At 42.4% G+C, this 21,561-nt stretch overlaps 4 protein-coding genes across 5 annotated transcripts; 3 read left to right on the forward strand and 1 right to left on the reverse strand.

The window, feature by feature from the left end:
- Positions 1–250: 250 nt before the first annotated feature.
- Positions 251–3,118, forward strand: si:dkey-32e6.3. The gene is made up of 5 exons (XM_026998153.2): positions 251–865; positions 1,058–1,452; positions 1,528–1,688; positions 1,947–2,079; positions 2,165–3,118. Exons 1-5 carry the CDS (start codon positions 613–615, stop codon positions 2,387–2,389), a joined length of 1,167 nt encoding a protein of 388 aa, XP_026853954.2. The 5' UTR covers positions 251–612; the 3' UTR covers positions 2,390–3,118.
- Positions 3,119–6,550: 3,432 nt separating this feature from the next.
- Positions 6,551–9,171, forward strand: lrrc23 (leucine rich repeat containing 23). 2 transcript variants are annotated; one of them, XM_026998212.2, is made up of 7 exons: positions 6,551–6,973; positions 7,223–7,332; positions 7,494–7,756; positions 7,937–8,067; positions 8,156–8,292; positions 8,446–8,650; positions 8,832–9,171. In XM_026998212.2, exons 1-7 carry the CDS (start codon positions 6,875–6,877, stop codon positions 8,871–8,873), a joined length of 987 nt encoding a protein of 328 aa, XP_026854013.2. In that variant the 5' UTR covers positions 6,551–6,874; the 3' UTR covers positions 8,874–9,171. The 2 variants fall into 2 exon arrangements, with proteins under 2 accessions (XP_026854013.2, XP_026854014.2); XM_026998213.2 differs by having other exon boundaries at positions 7,494–7,657.
- A 554-nt stretch (positions 9,172–9,725) lies between these two features.
- On the forward strand, positions 9,726–16,842 carry tktb (transketolase b). Its single transcript, XM_026998136.2, has 14 exons — positions 9,726–9,988; positions 12,041–12,158; positions 12,338–12,451; positions 12,626–12,723; positions 12,855–13,046; positions 13,259–13,386; positions 13,538–13,734; positions 13,821–13,985; positions 14,340–14,496; positions 14,606–14,736; positions 14,928–15,011; positions 15,566–15,662; positions 15,807–15,926; positions 16,099–16,842. Exons 1-14 carry the CDS (start codon positions 9,882–9,884, stop codon positions 16,269–16,271), a joined length of 1,881 nt encoding a protein of 626 aa, XP_026853937.2. The 5' UTR covers positions 9,726–9,881; the 3' UTR covers positions 16,272–16,842.
- A 3-nt stretch (positions 16,843–16,845) lies between these two features.
- On the reverse strand, positions 16,846–18,836 carry tnnc1b (troponin C type 1b (slow)). The gene is made up of 6 exons (XM_026998137.2): positions 18,685–18,836; positions 18,046–18,076; positions 17,810–17,956; positions 17,557–17,671; positions 17,327–17,463; positions 16,846–17,203 (listed from the first exon to the last, which is right to left on the reverse strand). The coding sequence occupies exons 1-6, from the start codon at positions 18,706–18,708 to the stop codon at positions 17,172–17,174; spliced, it is 486 nt and encodes a 161-aa protein (XP_026853938.1). The 5' UTR covers positions 18,709–18,836; the 3' UTR covers positions 16,846–17,171.
- Between the last annotated feature and the right edge of the window lie 2,725 nt (positions 18,837–21,561).

Below are 21,561 nucleotides of genomic sequence, written 5' to 3' on the forward strand. Positions count from 1 at the left end.
CTGTTTTCATTTGTTGGAATGGGGTGTAAAATTGGCTATTTTGTGGTTTAGACACTGATCTATAATACAGATATATAATTACTATAGATAGTGTATTTTAGTACTTAGAATTAAATGTTTTAGGACTAGAATTATGCTTATTGGTTAGTAGTAGTCATGACAATGTCACGAAGAAAGTATCTGTTAAAGTCCCCCTGTAGGAGGCGCTCGTCTTTATTTTTAAACCGTCATTGACAGGAATAAGGAAGTAAGTTATTCCAATTTCAAATCAACGCTGCTAGCTGTGACTCCGAGCTAAAGTAATCAGCAAGCATAGCTAACAGCTAGCTAGTTACACGGAAATGTAAACTTGGTGACGTTAAAACTTGTCCTGCTTGCGTTTAGTAAAATAGTTTCAGTTAGCATAATTTACCTCAACAACATAGCTAACGCTAGCTAAGTGAGACTGAATTTATGTTTTAGCATGTCTGAAACTGACTGTTGGTGAATAAAAGTATACTTACCTTTTGCGTTACCAGATACACGCTGTCCTTTAACTACTAGCTACAGGTCCGCTTACCTTAACTGGGGTTAAAAGGATTGTGGGAAAGTGATCGTTTTTTCCTCAGCACTATGTCTGTCTCAGAGAATTCTTGCGAAATACCTGAGACCGAATCCCATAGCTGTAGAACCCACAATAACTCCAACATTGCTGAACATCAGAGTGTCTCAGTTCCAAAGTTACTGTCAGTTAGAAAGAGAAAGGTAGTTATTCACTTTGATCTAAACAACACAATCCTTGTATCCGATGCTGTTACAAACCAAGGAACGGTTGCTGCTCTTGAATATTTTTTGTCTACTGTGACCTGGGGACGGATGGCTAAAGGTAAGATGTAATATGTCGGCAGATGATTGCCTAAATATTAGACCATAGCTTTTAAAATACAGCATAGAGCTGTTTATTAGGTTAATCAATTTACTTTTGCCTTTTTCAAAAAATATATATTTCATGGAATATTGACACTTAACTGGATTCATTTTTGCATAGGCATCACAATATCACTCTTGTCTTACACAGGAAAATGGGAGTGGATGTGTGAGACTCCATCTCTCCTTCCACCCTGTGAGGGTGCTGTGACTTATTACTCTCAGTTTGGTAGAGTAGCAGGCTTCACCACGGTTGGGGCAGGCAAGCGCTTCCGAAAGGCCCTCGATGAGCACCTTCAGCTTCTGCGCTGGCCTTCTCACCTGCCTGCAGACAAGGAGTTTTCCGTGAGAGGAGAAGATGGCAAACAGTACCATTGGATCATACCTTCCTTCTTCCGGCTTCTGCAGGACCTGGCCTCACAAGGGGTGGAGTTCTCCATCGTGTTCCGCACGTTCGGCACAGACCTGTCCCGTGTCCTAACAGTTCTCCAGCGAGCCCTTGAGCAAGGATCCCATCCAATCTTCCCTGACCTCCCAGCACTGAAGGTAGGCAATAGAAAAAACTATTAGAGTTTAACTTTGTTTGAATGTGGTGTGTAAGAGGGCTTTCTCTCTTTCTAGTTGAGTGTGAACAAAACACCAGGCCGGATCAGGTGCAGCACTAAGAGTGTGGTTCTGACCCGTGGAGAAGAGCACGTGTCCACGCGGGATGGAGAACGGACCCTGTATGAATACTTGAGCTCTTTAAAGGGTTTGGGTGGCTTCCAGGACCACTTTGACTGGTGAGCATTCAATTAGATATATTCCTTCAGCCAACCTGGTTAGTTTCAAGTCTTCTGGTATTAACAGTAAACACACCCAAATACAACCAATACACAACACTGAGAGAACCTCTGGGAACCCTGGAGAATATCTGGATATATGTAAAATTGCAATATAGAATACTGTATTGTATTGGAGCAACAGTAATCAGCTAGGGTGGCCCATCAGATGTGTGGATACAAGGAGTATAATAATGATAATAATGCACTTCACTATAGGTGGGCAAGAAACACATACTCCATTCTGGGAGGAAAACCACTGTGGGTTGACCCTTTTGACTCCACAGCCCAACACATCTTTATTGATGACAACATCCGCCAAAATGACAAAGACACTATTGTTCATCCTATGGTGTGTAAGGAATATTTCCTCAATACTTATGCCATATAACATGTCAGTGGATTAACTGTGTTTGTGATCTATTATGTTTCTGTAGGTATTTTTGGGTCCAAATGACTCGCAGACCCGCACAGCTTCCACTTTAGAACTGTATGATCTATGCCTGATACAAAATGACCTACTCAGAGCCATTTCTGACCCAACTTACTTCACTCAGCGTATCCAGATCTGCATGGAGAATTACAAGAAGAACCTTGAGCTCACAAAAGGTGGAAGAAGCTTAGAGAAATGTGTTCATCTTCAAGTAAGCACTACTGAGTAGCCTTGATCAAAAAGACCAACACTGTCTTATTTCTGACAGCCCATCATTCTTTCCCATTCACTTAAATCTGCAACCTTCTGAATGATTCACCTAGTCAGATCTTTTAATCATTGTAAAAGGGGGAGCTGAAGCCTGTCCTGTGTATCTACTACCCTGCACAGGTTAGCTCCAACGCACCTGCCTCTAATATTAAGATGCTACTGAGGCACTAATTAACAGGATCAGGTATGTTAGATTAGGCTTGGAATTAAGGTTTCCAGGGTAGTAGATAACTGGGATCAGAGTTGGGCCCTCTGATGTAAAAGCTCTGTAGCATGCTGCCTCTCCTTAAAAAGGGTCTATGTTTGCTCAGACACTCCAGAGAAGGAGCACCACAAATGTTCCCCAAAATACTGTGGTCAGTAGTTAATAGTTGGACATCGCCATAAATGATACTTTCTTTACCATTTTAGTTCAGAACTGTAATGCCCAAAGCATCTTAATGTGCATCTTAAACTGCATCATAATTAAGAAAATAGTGTTCTTGCTGTAACACTATCCATGGCTTCTAATTATGAAGAGTGTAGTTTTAACCAGCGTAAAACTGAAAAAAATGATTAAGTGCAGATGTTTCTTTATCTGTATTCTCAGGGTTTGTTATATTTAACATGTTTTGTTGGATTATCAGATTATTTATATCTTTAAGGACCTTCATACTTGAATTTTAGAGTTTTTGCTTAATAGATGACCCCCCCCCCCCCCCCCCCCCTTTTGTCCTGGCACTGTGTTGAGGATTTGGTGATGAACGAATGAAGACATTGCACATTGGGTTTCCAATTTGGCTACAGTATTTTTTTTTATCTTTAATCTGTATATCTGAATTGCCGGAGTAAATGCACAGTAATAATAATCGCATATTAATATTCACATTGTTTACAAACCACATGTTCTCCATATCAAAAACAGCTGATTATTTTTCATCGTTTGCATAAACTAGCTTGTGTATTTTCAGTAATGCATGTGTCCACTGTTGTATTTTTCAATAATGTGTGTAGTTATGTTTCATTAAAAGGAAATAACAGACATATTAGCAAGCTCTCTTCTCCTGTAGATATATTCAGTATGGTGATCAGTGTGGCACTCATAAAGGTTCTAACTATGATGTCTTGCTCAGGATCCTGGTTTCCTTCTGCTTAAAGCCCTAATTAGTTTTGGAGAAGGTTATTTAAACTAATATAATACTTGTACTAGCCCACTAATAATTTTTTTACTTTTTTGTCTCATAATTCTGGTAAAATTACTTTAATTCACAAACACCAGCAGGTCCTGTGTTCTCAGTATGGTTTTACAACTTTTGCTGTTTCAGTATGCAGCCACTAGATGGCAATTGTACACCACACACACAGACGGCAAATAGTGCACACTATTAACACTGCACTTGCAAAGGAATACGGAGCATCATGTGAAGCATCATGCCAAGTTTCTCTAGCAAAAACAGTTTGTTTTCTGCAGCTGGAATTAAGATTATGATGAGCATTTGGTGCACGGTTGTGAAATATTACTTTTATGAAAATGCCTCTTTAGTGGGTAATTTTGGTACAAATGGCCTCAACTGATCAAATGTGAGTGAATATTGGAAAACAATTACCAGGATAAAAATAGTTTACTACCTTTATCATCTAAATAACTGGCATTGAGCATTCTTTCTGGGCATATTTGCTTATGCTATTCATTTACAATCAAAAATGGTTATTTTGTTGTTTTTGATAAATAAGTGTGTTTTCTACTCCATTGTTGGCTGTTAGCTGTTATAGAATTTAAAAACCTTTCTAGATTGGTTGAGCACTAAACAACTGATGCCCACTGAATTGCTCTAGGCACTGAAAAAATGTCATGAATGAATGAAAAGTTAAATGGCAGTATGTTCATGTCTAAACCAGTCTATATTGTCAGTAGTTTTTCCTTAGTGTGCTTGTCATCTGGCAAGCCAACCTTGGTACTCTGTTTGGAAAAGCCTCTATTCCAGATCATCACAGATGTATACTTGACAGATGTCTTTATGGTAACTGGTTTTGGAACCGTAAGCATATATTTACAGACTCTCTACCCCTAGTTTGCAGGAGAACCTTTTATTATAGGTTAAATACCTAGGTTAAATAAGATTCTAATGTAGGCCTATTTAAATAGCACTTTTAAAAAAATGTTAGAAAGCAACTTTACATAAATGAGACTGAACGTACAGTTATTCGGGCCCCTAATGAGTAAGTTGACAGGATCAAAGAAAAACTTTTTCCAAGAGGAAGAAACTGAGAGGAACCCAGGTTCAGAGGGGAAACCTATCCTCCTCTAGTAGACAGCAGATGGCAAACCAACATTACTAATAATACACTACATTGCATTTAGTATCTTATTCAAATATGTAAATAAAGGACTTAGTTCTTAGTTAGATGAAAGTGACTCCATAAGTAAGTCTTTTTGAAAGAATATTCAATCCATGTGTCTTACTTGTTCATGAGTTAGCTGCCAACAGTTATCAAGAGCATGAGTTACATTACACCAGCAAAGTGAAACAGACCGAAATAGCAAAGAGAATTCATGCCCATTGAAACACACAAAGAACTATTTCAATATTTTGTGTTCCCTGTAATTACAATGTGCAAAAGTGTGGCCGGGAGGCATGTCACATGATGTAAACTTAGTGTAACGGCCACGTCCAGAGAGTGGGATGGCAAGACAAGTCCCCTTGGCTAATCTTTATTAACATGACAGACACAAACTGAAAATAACACAATGAAGAGAGTAAGACACAAAACAGTAACAATGCAATGACCAGCTACAATAAGCTACCCTTGTGTTAACTTATGCTACATGATAAACACTGGGTTGAACACCGACAGCAGAACAATAGTGATTTAAGTACATGTTAACAAGGAACATAACTACAAACAGGTGTGACATTGACAATAAATACACCAGGGGCGTGACGATGGACAGACACACACACAAACGCGGAGGAGTCTAGGAGAAGGGGTTGTGCCGTGACTCCAACGGCGCGACTCCCGGCATGGCGGCCTATCGGGCCACGGTGGCCAGGCCAACACCAAACGGCAAGGTCAGAGGACCGAATGACCTGACTCGGGCCAACGCGGACAAGACAGAGGGAAGGGCCACAGGGACCAAGACAACGACAAGCACAGGGAAGGGCAAACTGACGGGAAAGGGAATAGACACAAAGGGAGACAGAGGGACTGGCACAACTGTGACAGGCAATGAAACAGTGACAGTAACAGGAACGTGACTGATATTTCCCAGAGGAAGGGCAGGCAGAAGTCCCATAGCTGGTCAGAAGGGAGTACTGGCCAACCCTCCCATCGCTGGCTGAGGTGGGTTGCTCACTTAGGCAACAAAGGCACCCCTACCTTCCTGGCGGATGTGCCAGGGAGCACTTCTTGCTGTGGCTCGCCAAATGATCCGCCAGCTACGGGTTCGGGCACCATAGAGACCCCCGCTGTCTTGGTGGACTTGCAAGGGGACACACAGACATCCGGCACATGCCGTGTGAAACCGGTACCTTCCTAGAGGCCCAACGAGGGAGCGCACAGGCTTTGGAGAGGCGTGAGCCTTGCATAGGGTTGGGCACAGGTGAGTCCACGGAATGCTCTGACTCCACCTCTGAGAGAGCCTCCAGGGGCAGCTCCTCCATGCTGTGGTGAGAGGAGAGGGTGTGCTCGGATCCTGCCACCGAGCGCGACTTGTAGTAAAACCCCTGCCCCTCATCATGGCTCTCAACTTCCTGGTCCATGGCGGGCTGGTTGGCCACCGTTGTGTCCGACCCTGAATTCCCTAGATCCTCCATTAAACCGCTGCAGAATTTTATAAGGCCAACAGCAAAACTGGTTGGAACTGCCATTTTATTTATTTATATGGTAATTTCATGCAATCTGTATATTTTAAATTAACAATTAAGTACAGACATCCCTTAATTTAACTGCCTTTCGGTTGAAAGTAACATTCAATTTTAAATTAAATCCATTTAACTTCGTAAACCAGCGTATGTCTGGAGCACGTCAGTCGCCTCCAATGTAGGCATGCCCGTTGGTGATCTTTTTGTTCCTTTAGACATTTTTGGTTCTGTTCGCGGGAGAACGTGTTACCGCGGTAACGACTGTAAACATTGTGGGCGGTAAGAGAAAACGCTAACATTAGATTGACAGCTTACTAAATATTGCTAGCTATGTCAAACGCTTTTGGTTTTAAATCATAATATATTTTCTCCACACAACAGTGCTTTTCCTCACTTAGATTTTATAGAATTTGTGTAATTTTGTATATCTGGTATACATAGATAGCTTTAATAGCTATCTATGTAGCAAGCAAATTGTTAGCTAACCAACTCAGGTAACCTATTTGTCGTTAGGTAGCTATCTAACTAATAACTTATTGAAGTCTTTTTATTACATTTTGAACTCGTAGACTATTTGTGACTTAAAATCTTCCAACTAAACAATGTCAGTGTTTGATGAGGATGATGTGTTGCACGGAGAATCTGAGGGAGAAGGGCAGAAGGAAGGTCAAGAAGAGGATGCAACATGTGAAGAGAAGCAGGTACATTAGCTAGCTAAGGATTATAGGACAAACTAATAGTTAAATCATGTGGGGACAATTTATAAGATAGGACTAAATTTCACACAAACGGTATCTTTGAATTAATCAAAACATCTTTTAATTTATCAACGTATACAAATTACTTATTTTAAATATTGATACAATTCTTGAAGTTAATAGATGTTTTGTAAACAGACTGAACTCTTATTGGAAGAGAGCACAGCTATGTTGTTTCCATCTGTTTGTCAGATTGAGCCCTGCTCTTTGACACAAGACATGATAGTGCCCGGTCTGTCATTATTGTGCCGCACAGGAAATGGACTTGCCCATGCCTTTGTCAAGCTTGACATAAAAGACAGGTAATCTTTCTTGAACAGTAAGATATAAATGTAAATGTCACATCTAAGGCAGGGATTAGGAATTTCCCTTCCTTTGTAGTACCTTTTTTTTGAGTTTAATTAATTTTTTGAAGAACATGCCTACATTATTTTGAAATGTTTTATTTATCACTCTTAACCAGACATCTGACAGACATTGTCTTACTAAGATCTTTCATCCATCTGCGCTTCTTGGACATCTCCTCCAACTACCTATCAGACCTTTCTCCACTGGCTGCCTTAACTCAGCTACTTTGGCTAAAGGGAGATGGCAATCGCATTGAAGGGTTCCAAGGCCAGCCACTAGGTCAGCTCACTTACCTGCAGTGGCTCAGTCTGGCAGTCAATCATCTCTGTGATGTGGAGGGTCTAGGGGGGCCTTCCCTGGAAAGTCTTAATCTCATTGGTCAGTCACACATCTCTAGACAGTTGAGAAATCTGTTGTTGTTTTGAAATTGAATTGATTGAGCTCTTGTCATTGAACCCTTTGAATTATACTGGAACACCAATGCTGAGATAATACTCATAAAATACTGATAGTTGTATATGTGTTTTCAGCAAATGTTTGTTATCCCTGGGTTTTCAGGTAATGGAATTCAAAGGATGGCTGGCCTTGAATGTCAGAGTCTGACCAATTTGGTGACCCTGGAGCTCAGAGGAAACCGCTTAGAAACTACAGATGGCATTTACCTTCCCAACTTGCGTTGTCTTTACCTTGTAAGATGGTTGCTTCTGCTGTTTAGTATATAAGAATAAATTGTATTACTATTGTTGTATAATATAAACTTTCATATAAACTGTCTAGGCCCAGAATAGAATAACAAAATTAGAAGGTCTGGAGAAATTGGAGCGGCTAACAACCCTTCACCTCCGAGACAACCAGCTGGAGACACTTGATGGAATCAACCTGAGTATGAACTCTCTACAGTATCTCAATGTGAGGTACACAACCAGAAGATTAAACATATAGGTTAATCAAAAGATTTGTCAGAGAAACACTAGTATTGAACATCTGTAATTGATCTCATTAATCTGAAAAGCGAATCCTCCAAAAGGGTTATAATTTCTACTAACCTCTATCTCCCTGTCCTACAGGGGCAACTTAGTATTTTCCCTGCAGGCTTTGCAAAGTCTGATGGCTGTTGCCCAGACGTTGCGGACCTTGGTGTTGGTAGAGAACCCTCTGTCAGAGACAGATGATTACCGACTCTGTGTGCTCACATATCTTCCACTTCTTGAAAGACTAGACAAGGAGCCTGTCTCACCGGGAGAGAGGTCTGAAGCTCAGGAAAGAATGAAGGTAAAAATCAGCATTGCACAGGACAGTTCTGCTAAAACGAAGGTCAAAATATAAATCAGTTTAGAATGGTGCACATTGCATGCATTCAACACTACTGTGATGATTCATCAAAGTGAAGAGAATATGAATAATTGAGATATTAAACGCATTATGTAATTCTGTCGATTTATTATCATTTAAGGAATTTCAAGACTCCAGAGAACAAGAGGACCAACATACATGATTATGGGAACAAATCTACATTAATTTGTCTGTAGTCCTTTTATAGTCATTATTTCTTTTGGATATGTGGTTGAGCTTTAATTAGTTAATTTAAGCAAGGCTATTTGTAAATTAGACTAAAGTGATTTAGTGTTACTAGAATAGTGTCTTGTTGCAAAAAAAAAAAAAAAAAAAATTTTAAAGATATATATATTCAATTCTGTAATTGCCCACTTCATGACTTTCAATTAATCTATTTGTTGTATGCTATTCTTTATAGTAGGCAAACTTCCTCAGTATTATTCTCCTGTCAAATTATATGAAACAATGCAATTCTAATGCAGTTCTAATGAGGAATATACAAATAAAAAAGGTTAAACAATTAGCTGTGCATCTTTAAATTGATTTTTCATAGCACATACACTAAGTTTCCACTAAGTAAGAATGAGAGAGCAAAATTTCTCACTTCCTAGTTGGCTCAAGCTTCACTCGCTTTTAAAGGGACAGACCAAAATATAAGATTTGTCCATTCCTCAAATACATAATAGTACTATTGTTCCCTGCAAAGATCTCATCCACAAAATAGTTTTTGCACATAATAAAGTGAGCAAAAAATTAAAAATTTGCCACTGACATTTTTCTTGTGACATCCAAATCAGCTGCAGGAAATTGTGAATAAAATTACATTTGTTAAAAATATATCCGCCATATCAAGTGCTGGCCTAAATAGTTTAATTGTACTCGCTTGTTCATTGCTACTCAGTTATTCACGGCGAAAAATTCAGTTTGATATCAAATTCTGATAATATGACTGTAGCCCTGACATCTTACTACGGTCTCGTCCAATGACAAAATTTCGTAGGCGGAGTCGGTACACAGTCCCGCTTAAAAGCTTCAGTGCAACTAGCCTGCGTAGACTGCCTCCTGTGGGAAATTAGTGACTTTTACACCTCCGACACAGTTTACAGTAAGATATATCTATATCTATATTCAGGCTGCCTTTTCAAGTAACCAAGAAACCTCCTCAAAGATGGGAAGCTACCACAAACCCGACGAGAAAACACTTCAAGGCCTGAAAGATCTCGCTAATAAGCTAAGGATTCACTCAATCAAGGCAACATGCGCCTCAAATTCCGGGTACGTTTTGTGCAGCTGGCTATGACTACCTGCTTAACAAAGAGTAATTGCGTCCATTTGGTGTATGAACAATTAATGGTCGATGAGGTAATCGTTATTTTGTGTTTTTACATTTACATAAAAACTTGTTGGCTACCAGGAATCATTATTGATGGTTAGCTAGGTAGCTACGCTAGCGTTAGTTAACTACATGTGATGAGGTCGTTTGCTGTTCTATTGGTTCATTCATTCATTCATTTATTTATTCATTCATTCAATGAAGTAATTCATTCATTGTCTTGCTTAGCTAAGCTAACGTTAGACAAGATAGCTGACTAGCTACTTATACAGGTAGCCACATGGCTACTAGCTAGTGTTAGCAGTTTCTAATGGTAGCACCACCTTATTGTAGCTAACTAGCTTGCTGTAATACGACAGCCAGCTAATGTTAGTCGTAACCGAAACGACATTCCACGTGGTGAGACGAAATTGGCCTTACACCCTTCAATATTTCAAAAACAGATTGTAGGAAATTCAGCGAGAGACAAAATGCTAAAATAACCAGTGGTTTTCTGTTGCGTGCTTTCAGAGAGGTCTTAAGTCGTGCCTGCTGCAGGAGTTTTCACTAGAAAGGTCTTGCGAGCAGTTAATGGTAGTCACGTGGTTAACTTTCAATTTGAGTTTATCCATTTATAACACTAACATTTATTTTCCACATTCTGAACTTGGGTAAAGTGCAAATGCGAATGGTGACATTCCAGTAGGGGCTTGGTGAGTGGATTTAAACTCTTAAGGTGAAACTCGCCTGAGTGAAAAGTGCTTGTGTAATCATCGTGTTATTGGCCTTTGATTTGAAGATATCATTTCACGTCAGTCACTCAGTGGGTAGTGTCTTGATATTTTATGACATCAAGAGATGATTTTGGAGAAGAACCAAAATAAATAACTTAATTCAGTGAGAAATATGGAAAATTCTAGCCTATTGTGAGTCACCTCTTGTACTTCAGTTTACAATGAAGATGCTTTGTTCTTAGGTGTTTCCTCATTCTTTTGTCATGTGTGGGTTACTGTTTTGCTTTAAAAAGGGGAATGTTTTAACCTGAATCATTAGACACTTACAAAGAGGTATGAAGCCAGTTTAGATTGGCTGAGAAACCTTTCATTTAAAATCTCTTTGCTAATTTACAATCGTTTTATCTTCAACTTGCTTTCCTTTTTTATTTCAGCGAATATACGGTCTGTAGGACCTGGATGGTAATACGTTGATGATGCTAAGTAGTGCTGAATTTGTAATGTACAGTAAAATAACATGCATGTGTTGTGTGAGAATACTTGGGTAATGACCTTATTTCTGGCTTTGTGACCACCGAGTTGCACGATTAATTTCCAAACTGTTCTGACTGAAATTAGGCTTCCTTTTGCAACATGCAAACAATGTTGTGCAAGACTTGCATATATTCTGAGAAGGCACTGTGAAGCTGGTGAATGTTACTTGGTGAGAAATTCCCATTCTCAAATATGCATTTGGAGTGTTTGCGATGACCTTGCCTTTAACAAATTTTTGACTTGTAGAGCTAGTACAGCTGAAAAATGTCACCCTTTCCCTGTGCTCTGAAAAGTATGGATGTTCCCTAGCCCCTTAGTCCCATGCAGGTCCATATGTCATGTTTACACTGATGCATGAACTTTGACCTGTAGAACTGAACTCTAATTCTTTTAACTAAAATATAAAGACCCCTCTAGCTCCAGTCTCCTACACGTGTATAGCGCTGCTAAGCTCACTTATTCTCCCACCCGAACACACTGATCTCTGAACAGTGTCCTAACTTAGTGAGGCTGTAGAACCATTGTGGGCACAAAATGGAAACATGTCCATGACTATGCAGCCATTTGTAATGCTGGTTATTGTTTGCGTAACAAGTTCACACGTTCTTCCTTAATGCTTAATATCCTCCTAATCAATACCCTGACTTTAAAAATTGTTGATAACCTGCATGTGCATGTGGCAATGTTTGAGCTAATGGTTAACAGTTGATGGGCAGGCTGCTGACCATGGTTTTCTCTTGCGAGCAGGCACCCCAGCTCTTGCTGCAGCGCCGCTGAGCTCATGTCTGTGCTGTTCTTCCACACCATGCGCTACAAAGCTGATGACCCCCGCCACGCCTGCAACGACCGCTTCGTCCTGTCTAAGGTAGGCCATGGACCGTCACCCACGAGGTGTGCAGCTTTGCCCCAGCATTTTCTGTAGGTTTCAGGGAGAAATCACTTCGTCCAAGTTTTTGTTTTTGTTTTTCCCCTCTGTGCTATTGGTGCACTTTTGTAGTAGGTCTGGTCTAGTTGCCTTATGTAGTTCATCCTCCCCTCTCTCAGGGTCATGCCGCCCCAGTCCTCTATGCAGCTTGGGTTGAGGCGGGCTATGTGAAGGAGGAGGATCTGCTCAACTTGCGCAAGATCGACTGCCCCCTAGAGGGCCATCCCACACCAGTGAGTAAAGGTGTTCCCATACATTGAAGTGTTTTACTATATGAATAATGGGGGGTGGGGGGGGGGGCGGTTGGGGTTTGTTTTGTTTTTGGGTTTTTTTTCATATTTTAAAGGAGCTTAAACCTAAAGCAATGAGTCATTGAGCTGCATTGATTCATTCTGCTTTCCCCCCAGAAATTGGCTTTTGTGGATGTGGCCACTGGCTCGTTAGGGCAGGGTCTGGGAGCTGCATGTGGGATGGCCTACACAGGAAAGTACTTTGACAAGTCCAGGTACTGTAATCAAACGTCTGCTACCTGCCTTGCGATTGTCTTGTAAATCTGCTGGTTTTATGCATGCTTCCAGTTTGTTACATGGTTGTAACGTGACCTCCACCGCTTCTGTGGCCACACTGTTGTTTTAGCTACCGTGTGTACTGCCTGCTGGGAGATGGGGAGTGCTCAGAGGGCTCTGTGTGGGAGGCCATGGCTTTTGCTTCCCACTACAGCCTGAACAACTTGGTGGCCATCCTGGATGTAAACCGCCTGGGTCAGAGTGAGGCCGCCCCACTCAAGCACAACGTGCACGCCTACCAAGAGCGCTGCAAGGCTTTCGGGTGAGAGCCTCCAACATGTGCGTGCTCCCACCTTCCCCTTCACCCTTGCTGTTTCGCCGTTTTCCCTCTGCGGTTCCTACCACTTCCTCATCTCGGTTCAGACCTTGCTGGGCTTTTAAACCTCTACATCGTATGGCCCATTCCTCTTATTCTATTGGTGCTTTAATCACTTGTTTCTGCCCAGTATAACATGTTTCTGTGACTCTCTTCAGTTGGAATGCTTGCGTGGTGGATGGCCATGATGTGGAAGCATTGTGCAGGGCTCTATGGGATGCAGAGCAATTCAAAGAGAAGCCCACCGTCATTGTGGCCAAAACCTTTAAGGGCAGAGGTCTTGAAGGTGAGTTGGTCAAAAATGCACAAGTCAGATTAAAGCCACTTTCCTAATGTAATCTTTATTGGTGTCACTCATTTTGGTAATGGTTCCTGTCTTTCCTGTACCAGTTATCAATATTGGCTTCATCAGCTCAAATGTGTGCTCATATCCTCAGGCATCGAGGATAAGGATGGCTGGCATGGCAAACCCATACCTAAGGATCGTGTGGGTGAGCTGCTTGACAAGCTCCAGAGCAAGAACCAAGGTCCTGAAAAACCCTTCCACCCCAAGTTACCCTCTGAGGACGCAGCTCCTGTTGACCACACCCCCATCCTCCTGCTCACACCACCCGAGTATAAGATTGGTGACAAGGTAATCGTCACTGGTCATATAGTTCATAAGCGGTGTGGCTGTGTTGTGTACCAAATTGTGATGCCTTTCCTGTTTTTCTTCTGCAGATTTCTACCAGGAAGGCCTATGGTGTGGCCCTAAAGAGAATGGGGGATGCCAGTCAGCGTATTGTGGCACTGGATGGAGATACCAAAAACTCCACCTTCTCTGACATTTTCAAGAAAGCCCATCCAGATCGTTATATTGAGTGCTTTATTGCTGAGCAGAACATGGTACGTGTGAGCATGTGAGGAACGAGACACGCATACGTCATGCCAAATATTGATGCTGCTTTGTGCTTTTAAGGTCTCTTCTCACCCTGTTGAACTGGAATCAGTTCCTAGCATGTAGTGTCTTGCAATATACCTGTTGGCTAATTCCCTCCTTGCTGCTAGTTACTTAGAAGTGCTTGTTCAGTAGAATATTATTTCACTTGTTCTGACACACAGCCAGGCTTGTGTAAAAATGCAGTTATCTAAACATCTGTTAACCTGTTCTAAGAAAAGGTACCCAGAGTTTTACTTGGGTTCCATTTCCTGTGGTTGTTTCTGCTTTACCCATTTAACCTGCATTCCTGTCCTCTGCAGGTAAGCGTTGCGATTGGCTGTGCCACACGTGACCGCACCATCCCCTTTGCAAGCACGTTTGCAGCTTTCTTATCCCGAGCCTACGACCACATCCGCATGGCAGCCATTTCTCAATCCAATGTAAACCTGGTAGGATCCCACTGTGGTGTCTCTATCGGTAAGGCCCTTCTCCTGATTGGAGTACCATTGCTATTCCTTAAGAGCCCTTTCTTTTATAGTCGGGAGTATCTTATGGGTTTTCCGTAAGTTTTTGTCATTTTAATCAGGTGAGGATGGTCCCTCTCAGATGGCTCTGGAGGACCTTGCAATGTTCCGTGCTATTCCGACATGCACAGTGTTCTACCCCAGTGATGGTGTGTCCACTGAGAGGGCCGTGGAGTTGGCAGCCAATACAAAGGTGCAGATCTTGTTGTTGCTGAATAAGTAGTGCTTGTGTACCTGCTGCATTTTCTGCCTTGTGCCCGAGTCTTGAGGTCTGCCCCCTTCATTCCTGATGGTTTCTTTATCGGGTTGACGACAGGCTCGCAAAATGCAGAGTCCCAGCTATATGACTTCATTAGTGTGCAGTAATATTCTATCCCATTTCAGGGTGTCTGTTTCATCCGCACCAGCCGGCCAGACACGGCAGTCATCTATGACTCTGGAGAGAAATTTGAAATCGGCAAGGCAAAGGTATGTGTCCAGACCAGGCTACTCTGCCTCAGTTGTCTGCAGTGTAACTTGGCATTAAAGCCTAATCAATCAATAGCATTCTACTTTAGTGTTAGTGATGTGGGCAGAAGTAGCAAAATTAAAACGCTGGTCTGGGTTACAGTAGCTGCTGCTTAAACACACTTTATGGCAAAACCTTTCTAAAGAGTTTTTTGAGGGGGTACGGGTAGCAAAATGACTAGACAGTAATGCAGTACACTTCTCAGGTATTCCACAGGTGTTGGAAACTCCAATTCAAATTCATAGTGTTGTCAGAATTCCTTTACTAGTAGTTGTATATTAACTTGAGCAGATTCAAACTTAAGTGGGCTACTATGGTGTACAGATGTCATGTACTTTCAGCTATAAACATTTAAGCCATCGTATGACCAGAAGCCATTTTGTTTTAACTGGTATTAAATATGCTTTGAAAATGATGGCTACTATGTGATGTGCAAATTGCACGCAGGGCCAATGGTTGTCCAGAATAACTGTTTTGCTTATTGCACATCAGTGTTTTGCGTTTCATCCCGTAGGTGCTGCGGCAGTCTGATAATGATCAGGTGACTGTAATTGGTGCTGGAGTAACCCTTCATGAAGCCCTCACTGCATGTGACCAGCTGGCCAAAGAAGGTTGGAGCACCCTACTGATGAATTTGAGAAATCTTTTCATAGGGCATAAAAATCAAATGCCAATGTGTAAAACGATGATTTTCTGTGTGTGATGTGCAATGTTCAAAAAGGGGAAAACCAAACTAACGAGTCTGTGGCTCTCAGGTGTGAACATCCGTGTGATCGACCCATTCACCATTAAGCCCCTGGATGCTGCCACAATCGTGGTATGTGCTCGAGCCACAGGGGGCAGAGTGATCACAGTAGAGGATCATTACAAAGAGGGTAAGCACTGCTCCTTTGGGTCTGGTGTATCACCTCCTCGCTAATGTGATTTGCACATTTTGGGCAATGAAAAGGTTCCAAGTGCACTGATTTGAGCTGCAACACTGATTTTAACCCCCTCGGTGTTCTCAAACTCTGTAACGGACGTTTTGTTTTTCTGCTCCTTGCGTAGGTGGCCTGGGAGAGGCCGTTCTGGCAGCTGTGGGTGAGGAGCCTGGTATCGTGGTCCATCAGCTGGCTGTGAGCCAGGTGCCCCGCAGTGGCAAACCCCAGGAGCTGCTAGACATGTTTGGCATCAGCGCCAAATCTATTGTGGCTGCCGTCAGACGCACTTTCGCTAACTAAAGCCAGCTAATCCCAATCGCCATTAGCTTCCTTCAGTCTGAATACCCACATCTTGATTGTTTCTGGTCTTAACACCCATGTAGTATGCTGCAATTAATAACTCTTCACTTGGTTTGGGTTTTTTGCCGCCTTGAGACTTCACATGCATAAGATATTGATGAGCTATTTGACGAGCTAAACTACTTCATTCACTGAATCAATCGCTTATTTCATTTGTGAAATTACTGCAGTGCATATAATCCCTCAATTCCGATGTCACTGGCATTCCAGTTCTAGCCATTCCTTTTGCCTTTTGTCCCACCTGTTCTGTTTGTTACACTTGACAATGGACAAAGGCAACATGACAATTACAATAGCTATTCCTAAAATATGCCTGACTGGGGTAGAGGGCTATAATCCTGTCTTTGCTTAAGCAGCAGAGTAATGCACTTACTTGGATAGCATCTGATTGTGAGCTCTAGGATGGTTTTGTACACGTCCTGTTACTGAAATTCCCGGTTGTTGCTTGTGTGAACTTGTTTTAGTTTGCATTGCTGTTAATATACTGTAATAAAAATCAATTGTTCACTCTCTCTCCAACTTTTGAAGGCATTTTATTTTTATTGACTTTTTGTGGTAGGAAGGCTAAGTAATGTGTTGTAGAACAAATGCATTTTCTCTTTGCCCCAGAATCGATTATTTGACAAGGGCAATTCGATTTTTTTTTAATGCTTGTAGTATAGTATATTCTAGAGAGTTGTGTAGATATTTACATTTATCTTCCTATTCTAGTTGCACATTGTATTCTCCAGGTTTAGAGTTGAAAGAGATGACCCTGTGGTGATGTCCCAGATCTGGGATAAGGAATGATGAGGCTGTGCCATTGGATCAGCTTCAGGGTCTTCAGTCAGGCACAAGCTCCTACTCTACACCCTTCATAAACTCCAAGAACTCTGTAGGTTTGAGAAGTAATTTAGAATTGGATTAGGAAATTGCATGTCAAACTTGAGCCGTAATTATAACATTCCTGTGGGTAGTGACTTGAGAATGACGGAAGAATGGGAAGGGAAGCATACCATCGTAGTCAATTTTGCCGTCGTTGTTCTTGTCTCCGTCCTTCATGAGTTCCTCGATGTCATCTTCAGTAATGGCTTCTCCTGTAGATTCTAGCATGTTCTTCAGTTCATCCAAGTCTATATATCCATCGCCGTTTCTTAGAGAATTATGCATTGTTAAGCTTTGGGGAAGCAGGCTCAGAGTAATCAAACTGCAGTTGGTGAAGGTGTTATGCGTGGAAGCTCCTCACTTGTCGAACATGCGGAAGACCTCGGCCAGCTCTTCCTCTGATTTCCCTTTGCTCTCCTCCTTCATGCAGCGCACCATCATCACCAAGAACTCGTCGAAATCCACCGTCCCACTGCCTGCGCACACAACCATCATTTCCATTGAAAAGGGCTGTCAATGTACAGCCATAAATGTGCATGGGCTAGTTGTCTGGATACTGGAGCACCCCTCCTGACGCAGCCTCGGGGCATTCGCGTCAGTAAGGACTGACCTACCGTCTTCATCGACCTCGTCCACCATTTCCTGCAGCTCCTCTTGTGTGGGATTCTGTCCCAGCATCCTCATCACCTTCCCTAGCTCCTTAGTGCTGATGCAGCCGTCCTCTGCATCCTGCACGAAGATGTCAAAGGCGGCCCGGAACTCTGCCAAGAACATGTTCACGCAGACATGAGCCACCCGTTGCACTGAGCAGGCCTATGGCTCGGATATAGACTGACAGAGGAAGGCTTACCGTTTTTCTGCTCCTCTGTTAAGTTCTCAACCTGTAGTGTTGGAGAAAGCAACAGCTGAAGGCCCAGTAGCTTTTTTTAACAGTAATTTGATACATTATGACGATGTCATTCTTCAGATGCTGACCAAGCCCGTTCTTTACACATAAGTTAACCGTTTATTTTTGACCCACATGAACACCTTGCCATCAGACACCAGATATTCTGTCTGTTGTTAAGCTCAGTAACTGCTGTCTTCCTGACACTTCACTCATTCACCATTGTATAATATTTTTAGCATTACTAGAACATCTTGTGCAAATTCACCTAATTCATATTCAGCAGATTTTTATTTTAAATTTTTTTAATTATCTGGAGTGAACAGGTCAAGGCTTTAAGTTTTGTAAAGTTAACTGACCGGCCTCACTTCTGACCCCATGTTGGTTTAACCTTGATCACACGCTACTGTGACAGCTTTATACATAACCTGAAAAGATATACTGAAGCCATGCTGATTGGAAAATATAAAACAACAGATTCTCCACTAATGCCTACCACCACGGTCATCATGTCATCTCGACTCATAAAACTATAAATAGCTGAGCCTGACATTTTAGTCTTTCTTTTCACAAATGTCTTCAATAATAGCAGTCAGAACTTACCGCTGCTTTATATACATCATCCATGGTGGTAATAAACTGAGGGATCCCTTCCTCAAAGTAGTCCTGATGGTCCCTGCCAGGTACACCAGCACTCCGCACGCTACGGTAGACACAGGACAAAGAGTTCCAGGGCTACCTTCCCTGGCCTTTATGCTTGGAATGGTTGCCTCAGAAAAGACAAAGCCTGTCGTCACTCCCCCTTTCCTATCAGAGAGAGAGAGAGAGAGAGAGAGAGAAGGGGTAAAAAAAGAAAGGGGGCAAGAGAGAATGGGACTATGGGGATGGAAGAGGCTATAAATAGGGGAAGAATGTTCGAAACAACAGGCAGGAGGGTGAGTAATGACAATAAGTCCTTGGCGCTGCTCCCCCGGCTAGCCAGCCGAAGGGCCCACATCAAGCTCCAAACTTAACCGCCCATCACCTGCATTTGCCAATCACTGAAGAGCATCAGGCCCCTGGTCCTGCTGCAGGCAAGGCCAGCGGCTCTGCAAATAGACCCCAGCGCAGAGGGAAGGGTGGCCATAAACGACCAGGCCTCGGTCAAACTGCCGTGGCACTGCTATGTTCACACCTGTCGGCAGCCGAATCCGAAGCAGCGCTAGGGTTGGTGGGAGAGGCTTTGTCTTTGGGGGAACTGGAAGTGCCTTAGATGCCTCAGGGAGAAAAGCTTAGTTTGTTTAAGGAGATGAATAGAACACCAAACAAACAAACAAAAAATCTTCACAAAGAAAACATATCAAGTCGGCATCAACAAGTTACTCTGATAGGATGAATATGCTTTAAAAGAATTGCGCGTATAAGGCTGTTAGATTTGGTTGCATTTCCATGTGTAAATTGAGTTATATCTCTCTATCTCTCTTTCACACTCTCTTTTTTCTCATTTTTTTTTCTTCCTCTTCCATTCTTCCTCCCCTTCCTGCTCTCTATTTTGTGGTATCACTAGGTGTCCCGTTAAGACAGAGGCATTATGGGAGGTTAGACGAGTGCTGCAGTACTGACGTCATAACTCACTCAGCTGTTCCGGGTCCCTTCTGGCCTTTCTAACCACTGGCCATACAGCCCCGAGCACCACACTAAAATGAGCTTCAAAGCCAGCGCTGGCTAAAGTGTGTTAGGCCACCTCAAACACTCCAAAAAGGTTTAATCTAAATGACCTATTATCCAGCAATACATCCTTATCTCAGATTTAAGCACCTGTGTGTCTTCCCGGTTGTGTGTGCTCCGGACACCGAGCCAGTGGCCAAGTCTTCTAATCTGGCCCAGAATGTGAGCAGAGTGCTGACAATAACAGGCGCCCCCGTGCGAATGCTCTGTGTTGCACCCTCCAAACCCTGTGTGCCGCGACCACATCCACCTCACCCTGAGAACATGTCACAGCTGAGGTGTGGGGGAGGGCGAGTTATACTGGGAAATGGCGGAGCAGTGGAGCTGGAGGGGAGGGTTAGACAGTCAGGCAGACTGCACTGGTGATTCAGTTTTTGACAGACAGGTTCGTAAAAGCAGGAGTCTCGGTGGTTTGCCAAATAGTTAAAATTACAAGGTTTGTCCTGTTCCTCATCTGTGTTTGTTTGGAGAGTCATTTGGGGACAGCCATCCATGCCTGTACTTTTAAAAACACAGATGCAGTATTGGTTACCTGGTAATGAATTCTGTAGTCACACCACAGCTTATTTGAGACAAAGGTGGAAAATAATTTATATAAATCTTGGCCTAAATTTTTTTGGTATTACACACCCCTACGGACTTCTCATATTTACAAAGGGGTTTAAATTAAACTGATTTTATGCATAATTTCCAACAAGCCTGTGAGGTGAAGCCTTTTACTGTAAATGATGAAACTGTATAACATATGGTTGTATTGAGATACTTTTTAAGTTCAGTAGGTTTTCTTTCCCCCCAATGAAAATCATCAGCAACAGTAATTATGTCAGTTTCATTCAAAAAAACTACATGCCCATAAAGCTGCCAACTACGGCCTGAAGAGATTGTGAAAAAGATATACCTGCTATATAAACAGGTATAGCTGTTATCCATGTTGTAGGCCAGTGTTGTTTTAGCAAACAATAATGGAGTCACAAGGCTATCTCTCACTCTAGAGTGATTCTTTGTGGTTAACATTTCCCTATGTGGTGACCCCCAGCATGTGGGTGTAGATGGGTGGGTTGGGGGGAGGTGACCTTATAGTCCTCTAACTTTGAACTCTTTAACCTCTCTAACACACCTGTCTTTTACACGGACTATTAATACACTGAATATAGTCAGAGCTCACCGTTAGTTCATTTAATATAATTTCTATTCATATTCAGTGTCTGACTGCTGACATTAAACCAGGCAGTGTTTTGTGCTGTATAATGGGAGATGAAGCACAGAGAGGAGGTGAATGTTTACGAGAGTCTACGAGAGACTCAGTTTGTGTGTCTGCCTGCCTCTGTTTGTTTTCTGAGTTAGACAACACTGTCTTTCTTTTTGGCCAGTGTCCTGCTCTTTTTCCTCCTTTTCGGACATATGTGCCAAGGGCTGTGCGCCAGGCCGGGGGATATGTGGAGGCTGAGCAGTGGATCCAGAGATAGACGTGGAAGAGCCAGCCAGTCCACTCCCTTGTTTTGCCCTCCTTATGTCTTCCTGTGTCCAAGTGTCAAGTGTTGCAAGGTGTGAACGCTGTGTCATCCTGGCATTCCGTGATGTTACCCCCACTGCTGTCAGCCACGTCGCTCATCCTCTCACCCTGCTGCCTGTGTTCTCTCTCTCTCTCTCTCTCTCTCTCTCTCTCGCTCTCTCTCTCGCTCTCTCTCTCTCTCTCTCTCTCTCTCTCTCTCTCTAAAAATGTTAGAGTAAGATAAACAAAGCATAACCACTGAATATGTAAAAGAGGGGTGG

Source organism: Electrophorus electricus, chromosome 24 (genome assembly GCF_013358815.1).
Source record: "Electrophorus electricus isolate fEleEle1 chromosome 24, fEleEle1.pri, whole genome shotgun sequence".
Lineage (NCBI taxonomy): Eukaryota > Metazoa > Chordata > Actinopteri > Gymnotiformes > Gymnotidae > Electrophorus > Electrophorus electricus.